Below are 19,605 nucleotides of genomic sequence, written 5' to 3'. Positions count from 1 at the left end.
ATTAAAAGAAGGGCTGTAAAATATTACTTGTTTTCGCTTTACTTTTGCGCGTTTTGTATATTAAGAAAATGGTCTAAAAGGAGGTGTTGTAAATTCAAAACTAGTAATTAAATTAAAAAAGTAATATTATTATATTGTCTTTGAACTAACTCGATGTAAGATAGGATAATTTAAACCCGATTTAACACCCTCTTTTTTGAGTCGTTTTTTCCATTGCCGAAACCACTGTGCGCCGTGAAGTATGCTCGCATAGCTCCAAAGCGTCTCTTTGATGTACCGCGACAGAGCCGAACAGTCGAAACAGGCATTTCATAGGATCCGCGAGCGCCGCGAACATCTCGCTCCGACTGTTTGCCATGTTTTTCGTGTTTCACGTGTTCGTTAGGCCTGCTCGCGAGCAATGTGGACGCAGCTTAACATTGCAAGAGGTTCTTGTTTGTAAACTATATTTCTTATTATCTTAGGCAATATTTTGTGAAGTCCGCTCTTCCAATAAGCGATGAGTTACGAAGAGAAATCGGAGAATTATTTAAGTCTTCCCAGTGCCTTGAGCCTCCAGTAACTCTCTACGACAAAGCGCAAGCGCAAATCGAGAATCTAATCGTAACCACGACTTACCCCAATTTTCTTAAAAGTGATATGTACCTGCAATATTTAGAGGTAAGTACCTTCATCTCCCGGGTGTTTCAGTACGCCTGTTTCAAATGGAATACCTCATTTGTATTCTTAAAATTTTGATTTTTTTTAGTGCTGTAAGGTAGTAAATCTAGATGGAAATTGTGGCAGAACTTAAATTAACAGTGACACTATCGCGATTTATCGAAAAAGACTCTAAAATAGTTGGTTGTGCAGTGTGCGGTAGATCTCGGCAAAAATCGAGTGAAATAATGGAACAACTTTTCGTTAGTAAGTGACTATATAATATACATACGTGTAGTAAACCGATCATTTATGAAATTCACTTAAATTAACTGATTATATATTTTTTCTTGCATTTTTGCTTTTATTTACTACTTGTCAAAGATTAGATGTCAAAAATTTTAGATACGTCAATTTGACTCACCTGCTTCAGTAGCTTATCGGATGTTTGTGTTAATAAATAATTATTAAAAGTTATCTATTTTTATTATAATAGTATGTTTTTATAACAATTTTAATAACTACCAACATTTATTCACAACATAAAATAAAAAAAAAATTGCGTCTACCCCACGTCTATCCTACATTATAGTTTTACATTTTTTAAATAAAATTAGAACGGCACTGATAAACCGGAATTTAAGTCGGCCATATTTGAGTCCCATCGCGGTGGACCTAAGATTTTTGATATGCTCCTTCCTTAGTCTTCCTATTCAAAGTAATGGCAAAACAATTTCCGATGCACGTGTTCTACTTTGAGTGACAAGCGATGGCGACAGCGCTGCCAGATTGTGATGGATTTATGAGATGAATCTTAATTTAAAATTGACAAACAACATATTTATTATATCATTTTTTAAAGAGTTTTACGTTTTATTTTTAATTTAATAACTAATATTTTAGTGATTAATTGATTTATTAGTTTTATAGCTTATTTTACTTATTATTGGCAAAAACTAGTTCATTATGAAGATTATTATATGGGTTATTATGTAATTCCAAATTTTATTTCGAATTGATATTTATTTTTCAAATTTATCTAGAGCAAATTTGCAACATCATAAGATTTGTCAATTTTAACACAGAAACTAAAAAGTTTAAAATAGGTATTTTCTAGCCTTCTGTACGATTATCTATTCAAGTGGCGCGCTGTGTTGGCGACAAGTGTTGATTATGAACACGATGGCAGTACTATAAATGGTAGTAATTGACAAGCGGAAGCGAACCGTTTTTAACTATTTAGGAAAATACTATATCTAAAAGTTATATAAAACTGGAGAACATCTTTCGGTCCAAATTTGAAAAATAAAAAAAATAATCATGTCGAATAACGACGACAAAAAAGGCGCTTTATAGGCTTCGCACACAGGCGCTGCCAGGGGTCGGCGCGCCCCTGTGCTTCAGCATATTTTCAACACACAATTTCAAGAAATGCTATACAAAAACTCGAAAATTTAGTTCTTAAAAGAACCTTTTGTGCTTAAAAGTACAATTTAAAAAAAACTATGAAAATAGGCAAAAAACGAGAATTACTCACAAAGATTCAACAACAACACGATATTAAACAAAATAATGACTGACACTAGGATAATTGTCAAATAATAAAGGACATTGCTGAACACGGCGCAATGTGACCAACATAGCGATAATAAAATTCGGTTTAAACCATAGACTTAAAATAAAATATAGACTACACTATTTACATCTCAACGCGGTCAAACAAGCTTTTTTGTACACATGTTTACTTCTGGGTACAGTCGACCGAGCCTTCCTCATCCAGCCTATGTTGTCACGTCTTTAATATTATCAATATTTTTTTTCTTGTTATACACATATATTGAGATATTAATATTACAGTTTTAATAAAGTAGGTTTTAATATTCCATAGATATATTAAATAGTCCTTATACTACTAAATTATAAGTCGGATACTGTTTAAAAAGGATAAGTTCTTTACAATATGACAACACCGATTAGAGGCGAGGGAGCCTATTCATTCATTTATTACCTTGTAGTACGCGTCGCACGTGTGCGGTAAAGCTTTGTTGCCGCTATGTCCCCGGCTGTATTAACGCATTTTCTTAGCTTGTAGTCCTTAAATGTTTATTTTATTTACTTGTTCTGTTCAAGAACTATAAAATATGGTTCGCCAGTGCCAAATTTGCAAGAAATTTGGCTTAAATAATCCATTTAAGTCTTGAAACGACTTTCGACCGTTAGGCAACTCTCAATTTACCCATTGGGGGTCAGTGGCGTTGTAGAAAGGCGCTTATTTAGATAATATTTTAGTAAAATGTAAAATCTGAATTTTTTCTCTTACATTAAATTATTTACTTACTTACATTGTAACAAAATCATAATTATAACCCTGTTAATAATTAATAATGTTTTTATTAAAAATATATTCCGGTTTATTCTAAAATTATCTTCAGAATCTAAAATAACATACAAGAATTTTAAAATGATTTTACATTATGAAACAATATTTTTTAATATACCGGGTCGTCTCAAAAGTGGCTCACCTCTATAATTTTTTTATTTTTTCAGATAAAAAAACAGATTTGTATGTTAGTAGGTACAGTACAGTACGTCTGTCCGTTCTGTAGCTACGGTGTATCCGTGAGAGAGGAAACAATATTCTCTCAATGTTTTTCGTAAAAAATTAAACGACGCGTCCCATCAATAAAAATTCGACAAATTTGCAAATAGCCAATAAAATGAGTGGGCGGAGCTATTTGCGGTGACGTACTCGTCAAGTCGACGTATAAAATATATTGCTGTTTATTTAAATGTTTTTTGTCCGCATTCCTTTCATAGACACAGATCTAGCAGACGTACTGTATATGACATAAATTAGGATTTATTGACGTATTCAATTGTTTTTGGTCTCTTCCTGTTTCATCGAAATGATTACATCTTTTGATTTTTAAAGGCACCCTCGGTATATTGCTACTTTATTCGATAAAAAATGACACTCTGAATAGAATGACATATCATATGTCAACTTTTAAATTTCAATCCAGGGTACCATGGTGTTGTTAAAAACACTAAGTTTTAATCAAGGAGCCTTGGAAAAATAGTTTTGATCGTCTAATGGGTTTCGTGTCTTGTCTAGGCCGGTTAAAAGATGCACAAATCGTATTTTTAATCATACATATGTCAATTTTTTCAAATGGAACAAGGGTGACTCATTAGCATATTTGAAAAAAGCATTTTTTTTAGAATATATTGATACCACACACTTGGTATTTCGAGTCAAATTGTCGTTATGAACTGCGTATTAACAATTACAATTAAACCATATGCGAAAATGTCAAAAGTTGACACATGATATGTCATTCTATTCAGAGTGTCATTTTCTATCGAATAAAGTAGACATATACCGAGGGTGCCGTTTAAAAATAAAAAGTTATAGTCATTTCCGGTGAAACAGGAAGTAACCAAAAACAATTGAATGCGTCAATCAATCCTAATTTATGTCATATACTAACATACTAAATCTTGTTTTTTTATTTGAAAATATAAAAAAATTATGGGGATGAGCCACTTTTGGGACGCACCCGGTATAATAAAGACAGTACCGAGTTAAATAAATGTAGTTTTCATTTTATCCACTTCCTATCACCTTCCTTGCTTTAATGGAACAGATTTATGTTTTCTCTAATTTACATAATAAGACATCACTTAACCAGAAAAAATTACAACAATCATTTTTTTTTTTTCTCTCCCTGTCGCCGATTCTATTATATCTGTGGAATAGATCCTGTTTTGATTAATATTAGGGGTTGTAAATGTTTGACTAAAATTAATAATTTATTATTAATTTCAAAAATTACGTAATTTCGATTATAAAATTTCTTCTATAACGTGTATTTTATTATTTTTATCCTTTTTGGACTCTAAGACGTTTTTTTCTAAAAAATTTTATTTAAAAAACCTGTCCTAAATCTTAATAAAATATAAAAAAGTTTAAATACGATATATTTTTAATTTAATTATAGCTTCATTAAAATAAAAAATTTACCCGGCTATGATACGGAGAGTTCAGGTGTACTTGAGAAACGAAAGACAGTGTTGTGTTTCTCGGCAGAGTCGTCAGGGAACGAACGTTACGACAGAGACTACCTATCTATCGCTCGTGTCGCACTCGTTATAACCTGAAACAATAACACAATAATAACAAGATATTGTCTGACCGCATGTTCCAGCTATTTATGAATGAGATGCTCAGTCTATATTTTATTTTAAGTCTATGGTTTAAACTAATTTTTGCAGTTTTAATCGAAGTAAAATATATGTTACAATCATTTGCTCTATAAAGTAAAATGAAGAGCTGCTCGGTATCTTAGATTGTACAACAAATTTAAACATTTTTGCCGAAATTTTATTTAGTCACGTTTATATATAAATAAATAAATCAAGAGAATACATGACAATAATCAAGAGAATACATGACAGTGACAGTTCTGTCTTTCGTTTTAGATAAAATGTATTATTCTGTATTTTTTCAATGTCGTTTGTTGAAATCTTCCAACTCGATGGACAGACTTCAAAGGGAACTGGAAGTTTATTTCAAATATCCCATAGGTAACATAATACAAGGTAGTGTTTAAAAATAAAAGAGTTATTAAAGCTTCTTGTTTTCTATGCAACTGAGGTGTTGTATTTCATTAGAACAGGTGTATTGATATACCCACTGTACCCAAACATTTTGAAACAAATTTAATAAACCTGTTTGATATTGTTTTAGAATACGCAAACGTCTAGTAGTAGTGATAGTAGTGATTTCAGTAATGACATATCTAATATGGCTAGCGCTCTAGATCCACTGCCCACAGTTCATGAAGATATGGAGTTGATAATGAATCCACCAAATTATATCAGCCACGCGTCAGGTAACTACCGTTAGCTATAGCTTATAAAAGATCGCGCACACTATACCTACACGGACCAGCACGGACCAGACCAGTAAAATCTACCGGTGAAGGTGACCGTGTTATTTAATAGAGTAGAGCACACTAGACCAGTACCAGCACGTACCGCCACAAGCCACGACCGTCAAAACAGGTCGTGTCGGTCAGGGACAAATATGACCGGCAATATTTATGCCTGGTCGTGCTGGTCCGACCTAATGTGCGCACCGGCGAACCAGCACACCTCCACAAACATGCAAATATTGAAGGGTTCGTCAGTATTTCGAGTACCCTAGCTGGCTCAAGTCGCATGATGTAGCTTAGATTTCGTTTATTTTAGTTCGAACATTTAAATCGTTTTAAATATTAATGAAGAAAAGCTTATTTTACTGGTACAAAAGTATCCAGAGCTGTGCGATACGAGCCAAGCATTTTATATATAGAGACCAAGAAAGAAAAGATGCAATATGGGAGTCGATAGCAAAAAAAATAATCAAATTTGATTTGTGACATTCGAAAATATTGGAAAAACTTTTCTTCGAATCTTTTTAATTCAGGAAACAAATGATGAAATTCGCCATATTGCTTTCTCTTTTGATTTATAGGGTGAACCCAAAATCTTCTGTTTTTCTTAGCTTCCTTCTCTTCCTCCTCTTCTTCACACAACATGGCTAAAATAATAATTTCTTCGTCTGAACTACTCATTTTCAATACTTCTATGTTGCACGCTCTAGTAGTTGAGCCTTGACAACTGTACTTTTTTCGAAACTCTCGCTTATGTTGCTGGTCTGTGGCGGTAAAGTGTGCGACGTCATGCAGGATGCAGGTTTGTGCTGTGCTGGTACGTACTGGTCCGTGTAGGTATAGTGTGCGCGATCTTTAATACGCGTTTTTTTTTCAGGAATTAGATTGGCAAATTGTTTCGTACTTCCCCTTTAGTGTACAGGGTGTCCTATTTTCGTGTGTTTTACAGGATTTCTCGCTTATGCGTAGAGGTACAAAGATGCGGTTTTCACATTAATGTGCTATTTTTTTATGAAGCTAAAGATGCTACACAGATTTGTTCTAGCCCTTTTAGTTCCTGTAATACAAGACGAATTTGAAAATGTTGAATTTTTCGACCTCCTTTGTAGCTCACCCCTATAACTTTTTTTATTTTTTCAGTTAAAACACGAGATTTGGTATGTTAGTATATGACATAAATTAGGATTGATTGACGTATTCAATTGTTTTCGGTCACTTCCTGTTTCACCGGAAATGACTACAACTTTTGATTTTTAAATGACACCCTCGGTATTTTTTTACTTTATTCGATAGAAAATGACACTCTAAATAGAATGACATCATATATCAACTTTCGTTTTGGCATATTTATGGTTGATTTGAAATTATAACTTGCGGTTTGTAACGAAAATTTGACTCGAAATACCAAGTGTGTGGTATCAAATTATTCGAAAAAAATGCTTTTTCTAAATATGCTAATGAGCCACCCTCGTTCCATTTGAAAAAATTGAGATATGATTAAAAATACGATTTGGGCATTTTCTAACTGGCCAGGACAAGACACTAAAAACATTAGACGAACAAATCTATTTTTCCAAGGCTCCTTGATTATGAATTAGTGTTTTTAACATAACCACTCTAGATTGAATTTTAAAATAGGATTTTTTAAGCGAGAATGTCAAAAGTTGACATATGATATGTCATTCTATTCAGAACGTCATTTTCTATCGGATAAAGTAAAAAAATACCGAGAGTGCCATTTCAAAAATTTTATAAATCAAAAGTTTTGGTCATTTTCGGTGAAACAGGAAGTGACCAAAAACAGTTGAATACGTCAATCAATCCTAATTTATGTCATGTACTAACGTACCAAATCTCATTTTTTTATCTGAAAAATTAAAAAAGTTGTAGGGGTGAGCCACTTTTTAGACGCACCCAGTATAAGTTATCTTATAACTTATCGAAAAGGCGAAAACTGAATTCTATAGAGTTTTCCACGTAGAATTCAGTGGCGTAACTAGATTTTCGCTGGAAGCTGTCATTTTTTAAATAGGAGTCAAACTTATGTTTTTTTTTTAAATGGGATACCCTGTATATTATTTTATTACATGGTCCGTTTAATTTAGTTTTTCTTTTGAACAGGAACTATGAGTACGGGATACCATACACCTAACATAGGTGGTCCTCCAGTAAGATTAACCAAAGATGTGCTGCTCATGTCTCAAAGTCGGCGAGCGGTAGACCGATCAAAATCGGAAACTTTTGCCAAGTAAGAATTAAATAAGTTTGATTTTTACCATGCTTTGCGGCTGTTTTTCAGCTTGCATAGTTCTTTATTTTGTAGTACAAAGAGAAAAATGCGATTTGAAAAAGAAAATAGATATAGAGATCGTGACATGATAAAGATATACGTGATAAAGACATTTTAAGTAGTAACTGCAAAATATGCTGCAAACAGAATCTCTGGGTTTTAACCTCTCAGTTAACTTTTCTGCACAGATTACATATTTGTCAAAAAACACAAATTTATTTATTTTTTTCACAGATACATTTCTTTAACCTTGACGTTCTGATGATCTGTCTTTATATAAATCGAATTTGTAAAATTCCCGGTATTAAAAATTGGTCCACCCTATATTAGAGCTACCTACTTACATATTTGATATTGAAAAATGAGCTTAAGGTATTCTCTTTTTCAAATCGCGTACTCGCCTTATTTTTATTTGATTTTCTTTCGTTACGTATTTGATTTTCTGTTTATTTTTGGCGTGCGAATAGTATGTTCGTTTATCGCGCCGGACTAGGCGTGCATGCTGCCTACAGTTCGTACAATCCAGTCTCGCGCCAGGATAGCGAACTGCACAGTCTCAGTAGTCATTCGGATGCCAGGACGGAGTCGGATACCATGTCGCTAACTGACAGTTCAGTGTAAGTATACAGACAATCGTAATAATATAATTTCAGGACCCTGAATATTTTCAAATGTTCAGATGGGCTTGGAAGAGTCGAAATTGCCGACGTTATCTTTTTTAAAATCTATATTTTTATCGATTCGTCAATTCTGACTTGCCCCACGTTGGGCGCCAAATATAATAGGGCGCCAAATACAATAGTGAAATAAAAGAGATAATAATAATAACGGGTTATACATGTGATAAAAAAGAGTTTCAGAATCTACTAATACGCAACAACACCTTTGGATGGTCAGGTTAGGTTAGGTTAGACTACTATACTGGCAAGAGACGGTAGAATGTTTTATTTGTTACACATTCCATTTAAAAATATAAAACTTTTTTAATTGTTCAAAATAGGGTTTCCGGAACCGGAACTGTTTTTCGGAACCGGGAATTTCGGTACCGCACCTCTTAGGAACCGGGATTTCCCGTTTTTTTGGGTACTATTGGTACTGACTAATTATAATAATCAGACAATCGTAATAATATAATTTCAGGATCCTAAATATTTTCGAATGTTCAGATGGGCTTGGAAGAGTCGAAATTGCCGACGTTATCTCTTTTAAAATCTATATTTTTATCGATTCGTCAATTCTGACTTGCCCCACGTTGGGCGCCAAATATAATAGGGCGCCAAATACAATAGTGAAATAAAAGAGATAATAATAATAACGGGTTATACATGTGATAAAAAAGAGTTTCAGAATCTACTAATACGCAACAACACCTTTGGATGGTCAGGTTAGGTTAGGTTAGACTACTATACTGGCAAGAGACCGTAGAATGTTTTATTTGTTACACATTCCATTTAAAAATATAAAACGTTTTTAATTGTTTCAAAATAGGGTTTCCGGAACCGGAACCGTTTTTCGGAACCGGGAATTTCGGTACCGTACCTCTTAGGAACCGGGATTTCCCGGTTTTTTGGGTACTATTGGTACTGACTAATTTTTGTTCAATGGTGGTGCACTTCATCAATTATTTGAAAACCAGGGATGGTTTTTCAAAGTAAAACGGATAAAAAACTGAGATTTTTAATGAAAATAATATCAAATTATTAAGTAATCGGTAACTTATATTTCACATAATAAAAAGTAACGGTAACTTATATTTCACATCAAACAACATTAACCTTAACTGAATTTGAGACAAAAGCCTTAAAATATTGAATTAAAAATGCTAATATCTATTAAAACATAACATAATAAATCTTATAGGAACTTCAAAAGAGAAAAGAAGCAAGAACAATAAGAAATAGCTATCATTACTTATCTAGAAGAATTTGATTTCGACCGCTAGATAGTATCAAAAGTCTTTCGCACGTAACAAAAAATATCTTCAATTGTTATTACCGAGTCCCGAAAGTACCGAAAGAACCGGGAATTAATAATGCCGAGTCTGATGTGTCAAAAGAACCGGGATTTCCCGGTTCTGAACCCTATTTCAAAATATATTTGAATCAACCTGCGTATTGGCAAAATATTTTTAAAATATGCACTACACTTATATCCCACTTTAATATAGGCCAGTATAATTTTATAAAAAAATAATGGTGTGAAAATCTCAGACTAGAAACCTAATAGAGAGCATTTTTTTAACAGGGAGCTGATTACTCTGTATGTTAAATATTTTAAATAAGACATTGTATAAGTTTTATCATTTTTATAAAATGGTCCAATATGGAGTGGTTACTAATTAAACACCGGCACACAACCTTAAGATTGATAATTGAAACTAAATATCTAAATAGAAAAATACTAGATATCTTTATGATTAAATATAGAGACATTCATGAAAAGTATATATCACTCCTACTTTGCAATTTTGTTGACTAACTGCATTATAAGTTATTAAAGGATTATTATCACGTTTAATAATCTCAATATCAGATAAGTTAATTGAACAATAAATCTCAGCTCCAGTAGTTCAACGGTTTTGATCAAAAGTACATAGATTTATTTTTAACACAGTGATATAGCGTACTACTATTATACTAAATCGAAAAGGTATTGTATTACTAAGCATGCTGCTCTTTTTATCATTTGTTAATTTAATTTAATTTTTTACTAATTTTAATGCATGTTGTTTTGAAGCTTAAATTTAGTTATGCCTAATGTAGTTTTTATTAGTAAACATGCAAACATTACACTTTTGTATGCGTTTAATTTTTTGTATTAATATTTGCAATGTATTTTCTAAAAAAGGTATACTAGATTAATTGGCAATGATATTAAAAAAAACTTGATTGATATTAATTATTAAATTAAATTATGTAAACATTGAGTTAACAAAATTAATAGAAATATTTATTGGGTATTTATTACAACTAATATTTAGATATTAACGACTAGTTGAATATTTATTATTAGATTATTTATTATTGTTATATTTACAAACAAGTATCGTTAGACAAATTTCTGACCTCTGTAATACTGATATGTACTTATTTTTTTTAACATATAGAAATGAATTTTGTAATCGTGGGTATTCACAGTGAGTTTTTGTATACCAAGTGGTAACGAAAGAATTATATGAACTAATTAAAATATACAGACCTAGTCATCTTAAATCGGTGGTCTGGATTTTAACCTATAAAGCTAGCCTAAAATATTGCTAATTGTACTTAATAAAAAGTAGCGATGTGGCACAAAAAAACTAAAGGTTTAAAATAGGTTAAATAAAAAAGATTAATGTATATTCATTCAAGTTAATATGTTTTTGTTAAATAAAAACTCTTTGTAGTGTTTACGTTATAAGTATTTATTAAACAAAAAATGAAGTGGATGGATTACAAAGATTACAAAACTTACAGACGACTTAATAAAAATAGTTGACAAAGTGACATACAAAGGTGTCGTCAGACTTCGGCTCCTTTGAAGAGATACACATTAAGATATAAATGGTAACTGCTGATTTGGTACAAATTTCAGATATAATTTTAAGAGTTTTAAATAAGGGACTCCAAAACAGTACCTACCAGAGTACGTACTTATTCCTTTTGGCTAAGTATATTTATACCACTATACCGTCCTGGACACTTCATTTGCGTGGTTTGTAGTTATCGCAAATTTAATACATGCGATAGATATAAATATAAATGACAGGTTAACAGACAGAGAGACAAAATAAAAAGCGGAATACAGTGTTGCTGGTTTTTACGAGTGTAGGAAGATGTGTGTAGAAAAAATAAACTATTTTAATAACTTTCATGTACACTACTGAAATGAAAATAATATATCTAAGCTAATTATATTACAGCTGTAGTAAAATTACTAACTAATTATGAAAAATAAAATTCCGACCCTATGCCACATTTTTCATAAACGTCTACTCGTGCGCTTTGAAATTTTGATGTAAAATTCGGCAATACCGCATAGAAGAAATATATCAGCCATATCTTTATCTCTTGTTAATACACTTGATTTTCCATTACGCTGTCTACATCACTGTCTTACACGTTAAAATCCAGACCACGCTTTTACAATGACTAGATTGGTATATTATATTAAGCGTCTAATCAAAGGCAAGTCCTATAATTTTTACTATACTAGTTTAAATTGAAAAAAAATCAATAAATATGATTTTAGCGATGGGAGATCAGCTGTCAGAAGGACTAGGCGACAAGCGGCATTAAATAGAGAATCGCAAATGAACCAAATAGTGATCCCTAGGACGCAGAGGGTTGATAAAGTACAGTGTCAGCCGATGGATCCTATGCAGTTTGCCGCTATACTTACTGAAAAATTAGAGGCTGTCAAAAAACAACAGGATGCCCACGAACTCTTAGAGAAGAAGTTAAAAGATGTAAGTATTGGTTAAAAATAACTCTATAGCAGTAGTATACTAAGGGCTGGCAAAGGGCTATGCGTCTTGGGTCGAGATTTCCGTATGTAAGACGAGTACCTACAATGCGTTTATAATGTACTGAACAAAGAGAGAACTGTAAACACGTTTCCAAACGTATGAAATAAACCGAGAAACTGTACACATTGCTAAGAGATGTGGAAGGGGATATATCAGATTTGTCGCAATTGACCGGTCGACCCAATCAGTACCTCTGTCAGTACTTAAAGTTCTAGGGAAAGGCGTACATCATGCGTTCAGTTTTACGATTGTCTTATGACATTTTATTTGTTTATTTATTAACGAGTTCTTGTAATTTTCCCTATAGCTTAAAAATTTTTAAGTGCAAGTTAGAAACACTTGCATTTTTGGTAAAAATAAGTGGAATTGAGTTAGTGTTCGACAGTGATTGCGCTATTAGAACTCTGAATTCAAAAATTAATATCTCGAAATCTATTAGAAATAAATTATTGTAGTTTTTTTCAAAAACTTTCTTAATACTTCTGCTATATTTTCGTCGTATGTGAAAATCTTTATAAATAAAAAAGTTACACGATTGCTGAAAATTGCTATGCACTAAAAGTAAATGGATGGGTTATTTAAAAATTTTGAATGGAAAAGAGCAACCTTGTCAAATTTTTCTTATTTAAACATATTGTAAAAGATCCGATCTTCAAAATAAAAAAAAGTTTCTAAAGTGGTTCTTAAGTTATGGCGTGTTATGTGTTAAAAAGTTGAATTTTTAAATTATCGCGATTACTGACGTTTTCTCGTTTTAAAAAAATGGATACCCTAACGATATCCTTAAAATTCCATTTCAGATGATCAGAAACATATCTAATGATTTTATCTAGTTATCTTTTCGAAAAAAAAGTCTTAAAAATAAGCGGTTTGTGATCGTGATTTTACTTTACTTGATAGGGAAAGGCATACCGGCAACGCCGCAACAGCACGCCGTCGCATTTCTCTCACTCCGACTTAATAAGAGCCCCTATGCGATTTACTTCCACACATGTAAATACCAACCAAAAAGTAACAGTTGCCAGCACGGTATAGTATTGTCTATGTTTTAGCGATGTTTATAAATATCACTCGATTTGTCACAATCATATCTAATGATGACAACGCAACAGCACAGGGTACAAACACCGTCGCATTTTTCTCTCCCCGACTTAGCTCCTAGAACAATTTACTTCCACACATGTAAATACCCGCCCAAGAAAGAGGCTTGTCAACGCGGCATATGTTTAGTCTATCTTCTAAACATGTCTATGTTTTATATCAATTGATTTTAGTTATTTAGCTCCGAAACTAGTGGCTATTTTAACTGATGCTGTTTTTATTGAATTGTGTTGCGTTGATGAACTGTGTTGTTTTTATTTAATTTAATTATGATTTTATTTTTTTCCAGAGCGATACGTTAGCCTCAATAAACAATCAGAACATCAGAGAAAAGCTTCTACTGGACGACGAAAATGATCAATCCATTCTAGACGATCACGTCTCGCTCGTGTTTCCCGATACGCCTGGCAGGTCTCCAGGTATCACCACGCCTCACAGGACACGGTGAGTTATTTTGTGCAACCTTATTAGCGATGAATCTGATTTTAATTTATTTTCCATTTAGTCATAGTCAGAGTTCACGTCGAAGAAAGGATGGGTCCATTTTCAGTTGCGATTCTGGTAACGTCCATGATTTTGCCGAAGGTTCGGAACATCGAATGGGAATGGTGAAGTCAAAAAGCATGCCGGAGTACCAGGATGATCGATTCCTTCGTGGAGGCGTTGGAAGAAGGTATTTATATTTTTTATTCAACGATTTTCGATTATGATGTAGCCTCACTCACGTATTTAGATAACCTCTTTGTAATCTATTATTGATTATGCGGACCCAAGTTATCCGTGCTAATTTCCTAATATCATGGTCCCATTTTAGTTTTTTTTTCAATAACAAGGGGTCGTCCTCTGCCGGAAACACTGCGACCTGGGAGGCCTGTTGTGTTTGTTCCTTTTTTACATCTGCACCCATTCTTCTATCCCTTGTACCCTGCACTAACTTATGCAAGTCTTTGATAGGATGAGAGCACAGTTCCTTCGGTTCTAGCCTAGCTATCCCGAATAAAAAATGTCGCTTACGATCCAGAGCCTCGCAGTGACATATTATGTGCTCCGCTGTTTCAGGATCTTTATCGCAGAGTCTGCAGCAAAGACTTCCTTGATACAGGTTGAGCTTGTTCAGGTAACACTTGACAGCCATGCGTGCTGTCAAGAGGCCTGTTATAATCCGCACTTTATTCCTGCTAAGCATTAGCAGTTCTTTTGTGGTTTTAGAGCTAGGTCCTTGGATAAAAGCCTTGCTGTGCCTCTGTCCCTGTCTGTTTCTTCAGTGGACATTCTGCTTTTCCCTGATGCCGAGTTTTAGTACATACACTACGGCCATATATTTGAGTATTCCCAGTACTGGCTCTGGACCAAGATAGGATGCCGATGATCTTTGCCTAGCTAGCTCATCGGCTTTTCGTTGCCTTTGATGCCGCTGTGGCTCGGCATCCAAAATAATTTAATTCTGTTCCTTTATGCCAGAGCTCCCTGTTTACCTAGGCATTCCCAGACGAGTCTCGCCGATACCTTTAATAATAATAATAAATAACTCTTTATTGTACAAAAAAACAAAATAGCTTCATCGACAAAGCATTTACAAAACAAACAAAAACACAAAAAATATACAAATCGTAAAAAATATCACACAATACAAATCAGACAATTCAAAAAAAATTGCGTCATTAAAATTACTACATTAATACATGGACATTGCACAACACAAAAAAAGGCGTATCAATAAAATTTTACAATAGGAAAATTGTAAATGAATATAATCATTTAAGAGTCATAAAATATTAAATTCTAGACTTTTAGCCAGTGTGTGAGGTGATCAAAATTTTAAAATTTAAAATTGTCCATGATTAAACATCAACAAAAAAGTCGTTTACCGCATATAGGGCTCTCTCCAATAAGTATGATTTCAGAGCGTTCCGAAATGCGGGAAAGAATGAAAGCGACTTGATATTCAAAGGTAGATGATTGTACATTTTTTTGGCATTGTAGAGTATTGAGCCTTTAACTAGTTCTGAGCTCGGGGTTGGCAGATAAAGATCGTGTTCCGCATTCCTAAGTGGATAGTTGTGAGATGGCCTTTCGGGAATAGCAGATATGTGCTTGCGAATTAAGCAAACGGATTCAAAAATGAATAAAGAAGGAAGAGTCAATATTTTGAAATTTTAAAAGAAATTCTGGCTGTGAGTTCTACGGTTTAGTTTAACTGCTCTCTTTTGAAGTTTGAAAATACGATCAAATTTTGTTGCGCAGCAAGTACCTCAGAATGGAAGGGCATAATGAAGATGCGACTCAAAAAGGGCATAATAGACTATTCTAGAGGTTGTTAAATTAAGTTCTTTAGAAACTGATATTAGCGCAAAACAGGCAGCGCTTAGTTTCTTTGATAAAGCTTCGATGTGCAAGTCCTATTTTAACGAGTTGTCTACAACAAGTCCTAAGAATTTCACAGAGTCCACGACGTTAATAGTGGTGTTATTAAGTACAAAAGGTTGTATATCTGGGTACTTTTATATGACAAAACTTTAGTTTTTGATAGGTTGAGGCATAGGAGATTAGTATCGCACCAAGATTTAATGGTGCTGCTATCATCATCATCATCATCATGTAGCCATCGTTGTCCACTGCTGAACGTAGGCCTCCTCCATATTTCTCCATGTCTCTCGATTTTGGGCCGTCATCATCCAATTTCCAGCAATCCTCTTTACATCATCGGTCCAGCGTGTCGGTGGTCTGCCTCTGCTACGTTTATCTGCTCGAGGTCGCCATTCTAACAATCTTCTAGTCCACCTATCTTTAGATGTTCTCGCCACATGACCTGCCCATCTCCATTTCATTCGAGTTACGTGTTCCACTATGTCTTTAATTTTGGTTTTTTGTCTGATAGTGTTATTAGGAATTTTGTCTCTTTTAGTTATTCCAAGCATGGCTCTCTCCATGGCTCTCTGGGCTACTCTTAAACTTTCTGCTGACTTTTTCGTTAATGTTAGAGTTTCCGCTCCATATGTAATTACCGGCAAGACGCATTGTTCATAAACTTTCCTCTTCAAGCATATAGGTATATCACTTTTAAAGGTCTCCCGCAGTTTGCCAAAAGCAGCCTAACCCAAACCTATTCTGCGCTGTATCTCGTGTGTTTGGTTGTTCTTTCCGATTTGTATTTCGTGCCCGAGATATTTGTATATATGTGTTTCTTTTATGTCGGCGTCACTTATTCTGATGTTCTGTGTCAGCACTAAGTTTGTCATTATTTGCGTTTTACTCGTATTTAAACGGAGACCGACTTTTAATGAGGCCTGCACTAATTCTTCGAGCATCTGCTTTAATCTCCGATGTTATGTGAGACAAGGACGATGTTATCTGCGAATAGATGTGTCAACCTTTCACCATCGATATTTATGCCCCTATTCTCCCAAGAGAGTGATTTCATTGCGTATTCAAGGACAGCTGTAAAAACTTTAGGCGAAATAGTATCCCCTTGTCGAACTCCTCTGCCTACCTCAATTTTATCTGTTGTTTCGTGAAGTTTTACAGTTGGTGGCATTACTATATATGTATTCTATAAGCCTTGTATACCTATAATCTACTCTTCCCTGCTCCAATGCTGCTATTATTGATGTTAATTCTATGTGTCAAATGCTTTCTGGAAATCAACGAACACCAATGCTAGGGGCCTGTTGTATTCCACAGATTTTTCTATCAGGACTTTAATTACTTGAAGATGATCGTTTGTTCCATAACCTTTCCTAAAGCCTGCCTGTTCTCTTGGTTGATAGAAATCTAGTTTACGTTCGAGACGTTTGGCAATGATTTTGGTAAACAGCTTATACAAGTGACAAAGAAGGCTTATTGGTCTATAATTTTCAAGCTCGGTGATATCGCCCTTTTTATGGAGAAGTATCGTTATGGCGTTGTTCCATTGAGACGGGATTACTCCTTTTTCAAGGCATAGATTAAATAAGTCTTTAATCCATTTTAATAGTGTTCCTCCTCCGAGTTTTACAGCCTGAATCACTATGCCGTCCTCGCCCGGGGCTTTGTTATTTTTCATTTCTTTTAAAGAGTTTCTGATTTCTTCTGTAGTTATTTCCGGTATATCCTCTGATCCCTGGTTAACTATCTTTTTGCACAGACGTTGTTGACTGTTGTATGTTTGTTGGTGATTACTTGTATATAGTTCAGTGTAAAAGTTGAATTTAGTTTAAAAAGTTAAATTGGTGCTGCTATATAATACTGGATATAGTATTATATAGTACCGTAACATCTGGGCCGCTCCAAGTGAAACTAGTATTGTCCGCAAATAGGCAGATTTTATGCGCTAATGTCTAGATTTGCAATGTCGTTGATAAACACCAGAAACAAATACTTATATCTTTGGGCCCATAAGCGCCCCACGTGCCGTGTGAGTGTTTGAGCTTGACTTGCTTTGTTGATTTCTGGTAGTAGAGATCCTGAGCTGAGTTTAGTTTTCCCAAATATATATTCTTCTGTATCGTTGTATTTAGTTTGTTATATTGTTGCATTTTATTTTTTGATTGTATATTTGTTTTTTATATACCGATTTTTATATAATTCTTATTATTCTCACTTTACAGGTCTTCCTCAAAAAAGGCGGTACCCGATCTTACGGATAGTGGTGTATCGGTTGTATCGGACTCTGTACCTTCGGTGGCCATGTCGAAAGATAGCCGCGTTTTGACTTGGTTGATGTCGGGTCACAACGACATGTCCATCAAACAGCGTAGCAGTAGTTACAGGACCAGTAGCGCGACGTCTCCCATTTCAAATAGGCATAAGAAAGGTAAGGTTATTTATTGTTGATCCTATCGACTGCGCCAATATACCTACTTACTACGTTTACTAAATAATCGACAGATTTTTTGATTTTATTAATTGAATTAACATTCTCTGGAAATGACACTGAAGCAATGTAATAAAAAATCATCAAAAAAACATCGTGTTAAGTGATTAAAGCTTCATTTAGACGATTTTATTCTTAATACTATAGGCAGTGCTAACTTCTAACTCATCTGCTACATTTCGGGGAATGTTTTGCATTAAAAGTTCAGTTTTTAAAAACATTTATACTCTTTATCCCACACACTGCGCCAACTGTTAATTTTTCTACTTTTTTCTATTTTAACTTTACTTAATTTACCCCTTTTAGTACCCTGTTATTACTGTACTATGCAGTTTAAATTAAAGTCATGCTTTTTTACAGGTTTTGGATCGAGGTCTAGTTCCGTGGAGAGGAATAGCGTTACTGGTGCCACCGTAAGTCCTGCGCAACCATTTGTTGCTGATCCATCCATGCCGCCTTTGCCCATTCCCAACACAGTGGCGCAGCTAGAGGAAGCGAGAAGAAGGCTGGAGGATGATGTTAGGAAAAAATCCAGGTATATTGAGTTGTTTTGAGTTAACTTAACTATAAATAATTAATTATTTTCTATAAATTATTTATAGAAAATTCTTGTAATGTTGTAGAGGTAGATATTGTTACGTTTTTCATCGGTTCCGTGTGGATAGAAAGTCACAATTTATTTAAACACAATTTATTCTACACTATGTAACAAAAACAATAACGATAACAGACTATTTACAAACTATTTATAACTATTTATCTAGAAAGAATTTATTTTGAATTTAGCGCGGCAACTGTTCTCGTCTATTTATTTCTGTCCTCCTCAGGCCCCAGGCGTCGGCTTATACTAAGGGCTGGCAAAGGTTAGTCTTGGGTCGAGATTTCCGTATGTAAGAAGAGTACAATGCGTTTATAATGTACTGAACAAAGAGAGAACAATAAACACGTTGCTAAACATATGAAATAAACCGAGAAACTGTGCACATCGCTAAGAGACGTGGAAGGGGATAAGCAGATTTCTCGCAGTTGACCGGTCGACCCAATCAATACCTCTGTCAGTACTTAAAGTTCTAGGGAAAGGTGTACGTCATGCGTACAGCTTCACGATTTAATTACGTTTCGTGATACTTAATTTGTTCATTTATTAACGAATCGTTGTAATTTTCCCTATAGCTTGATTTTTTTTAAGGGCAAGCTAGAAACACTTGCATTTTTGGTAAAAATAAGTGGAATTGAATGGGTGTTCGATAGTGGTCGCGCTATTAGAACTCTGAATTCA

General features: G+C 34.1%; 1 protein-coding gene across 3 annotated transcripts in view; it reads left to right on the top strand.

Annotated features, from left to right (window-relative positions):
* Positions 1-19,605, top strand: part of LOC115883444 (axin) — an 85,107-nt gene that overhangs the window by 58,287 nt on the left and 7,215 nt on the right. For 2 of the 3 annotated variants that reach the window (XM_030901807.1, XM_030901809.1), the window contains exons 5-13: positions 465-660; positions 5,390-5,534; positions 7,698-7,824; positions 8,322-8,483; positions 12,097-12,313; positions 13,764-13,918; positions 13,980-14,147; positions 18,061-18,266; positions 18,687-18,861. In XM_030901807.1, the coding sequence (XP_030757667.1) occupies positions 465-660; positions 5,390-5,534; positions 7,698-7,824; positions 8,322-8,483; positions 12,097-12,313; positions 13,764-13,918; positions 13,980-14,147; positions 18,061-18,266; positions 18,687-18,861 (1,551 nt within the window). The remainder of the gene's footprint in view (positions 1-464; positions 661-5,389; positions 5,535-7,697; positions 7,825-8,321; positions 8,484-12,096; positions 12,314-13,763; positions 13,919-13,979; positions 14,148-18,060; positions 18,267-18,686; positions 18,862-19,605) is intronic. The other variant, XM_030901810.1, reaches the window with a different exon arrangement.

This window comes from Sitophilus oryzae, unplaced genomic scaffold (assembly GCF_002938485.1).
Source record: "Sitophilus oryzae breed Bouriz unplaced genomic scaffold, Soryzae_2.0 scaffold_1902_pilon_pilon, whole genome shotgun sequence".
Classification (NCBI taxonomy): Eukaryota; Metazoa; Arthropoda; class Insecta; order Coleoptera; family Curculionidae; genus Sitophilus; species Sitophilus oryzae.
Note: the sequence above shows the minus strand (reverse complement) of the source record. Positions and strands in the feature narration are given on the sequence as shown.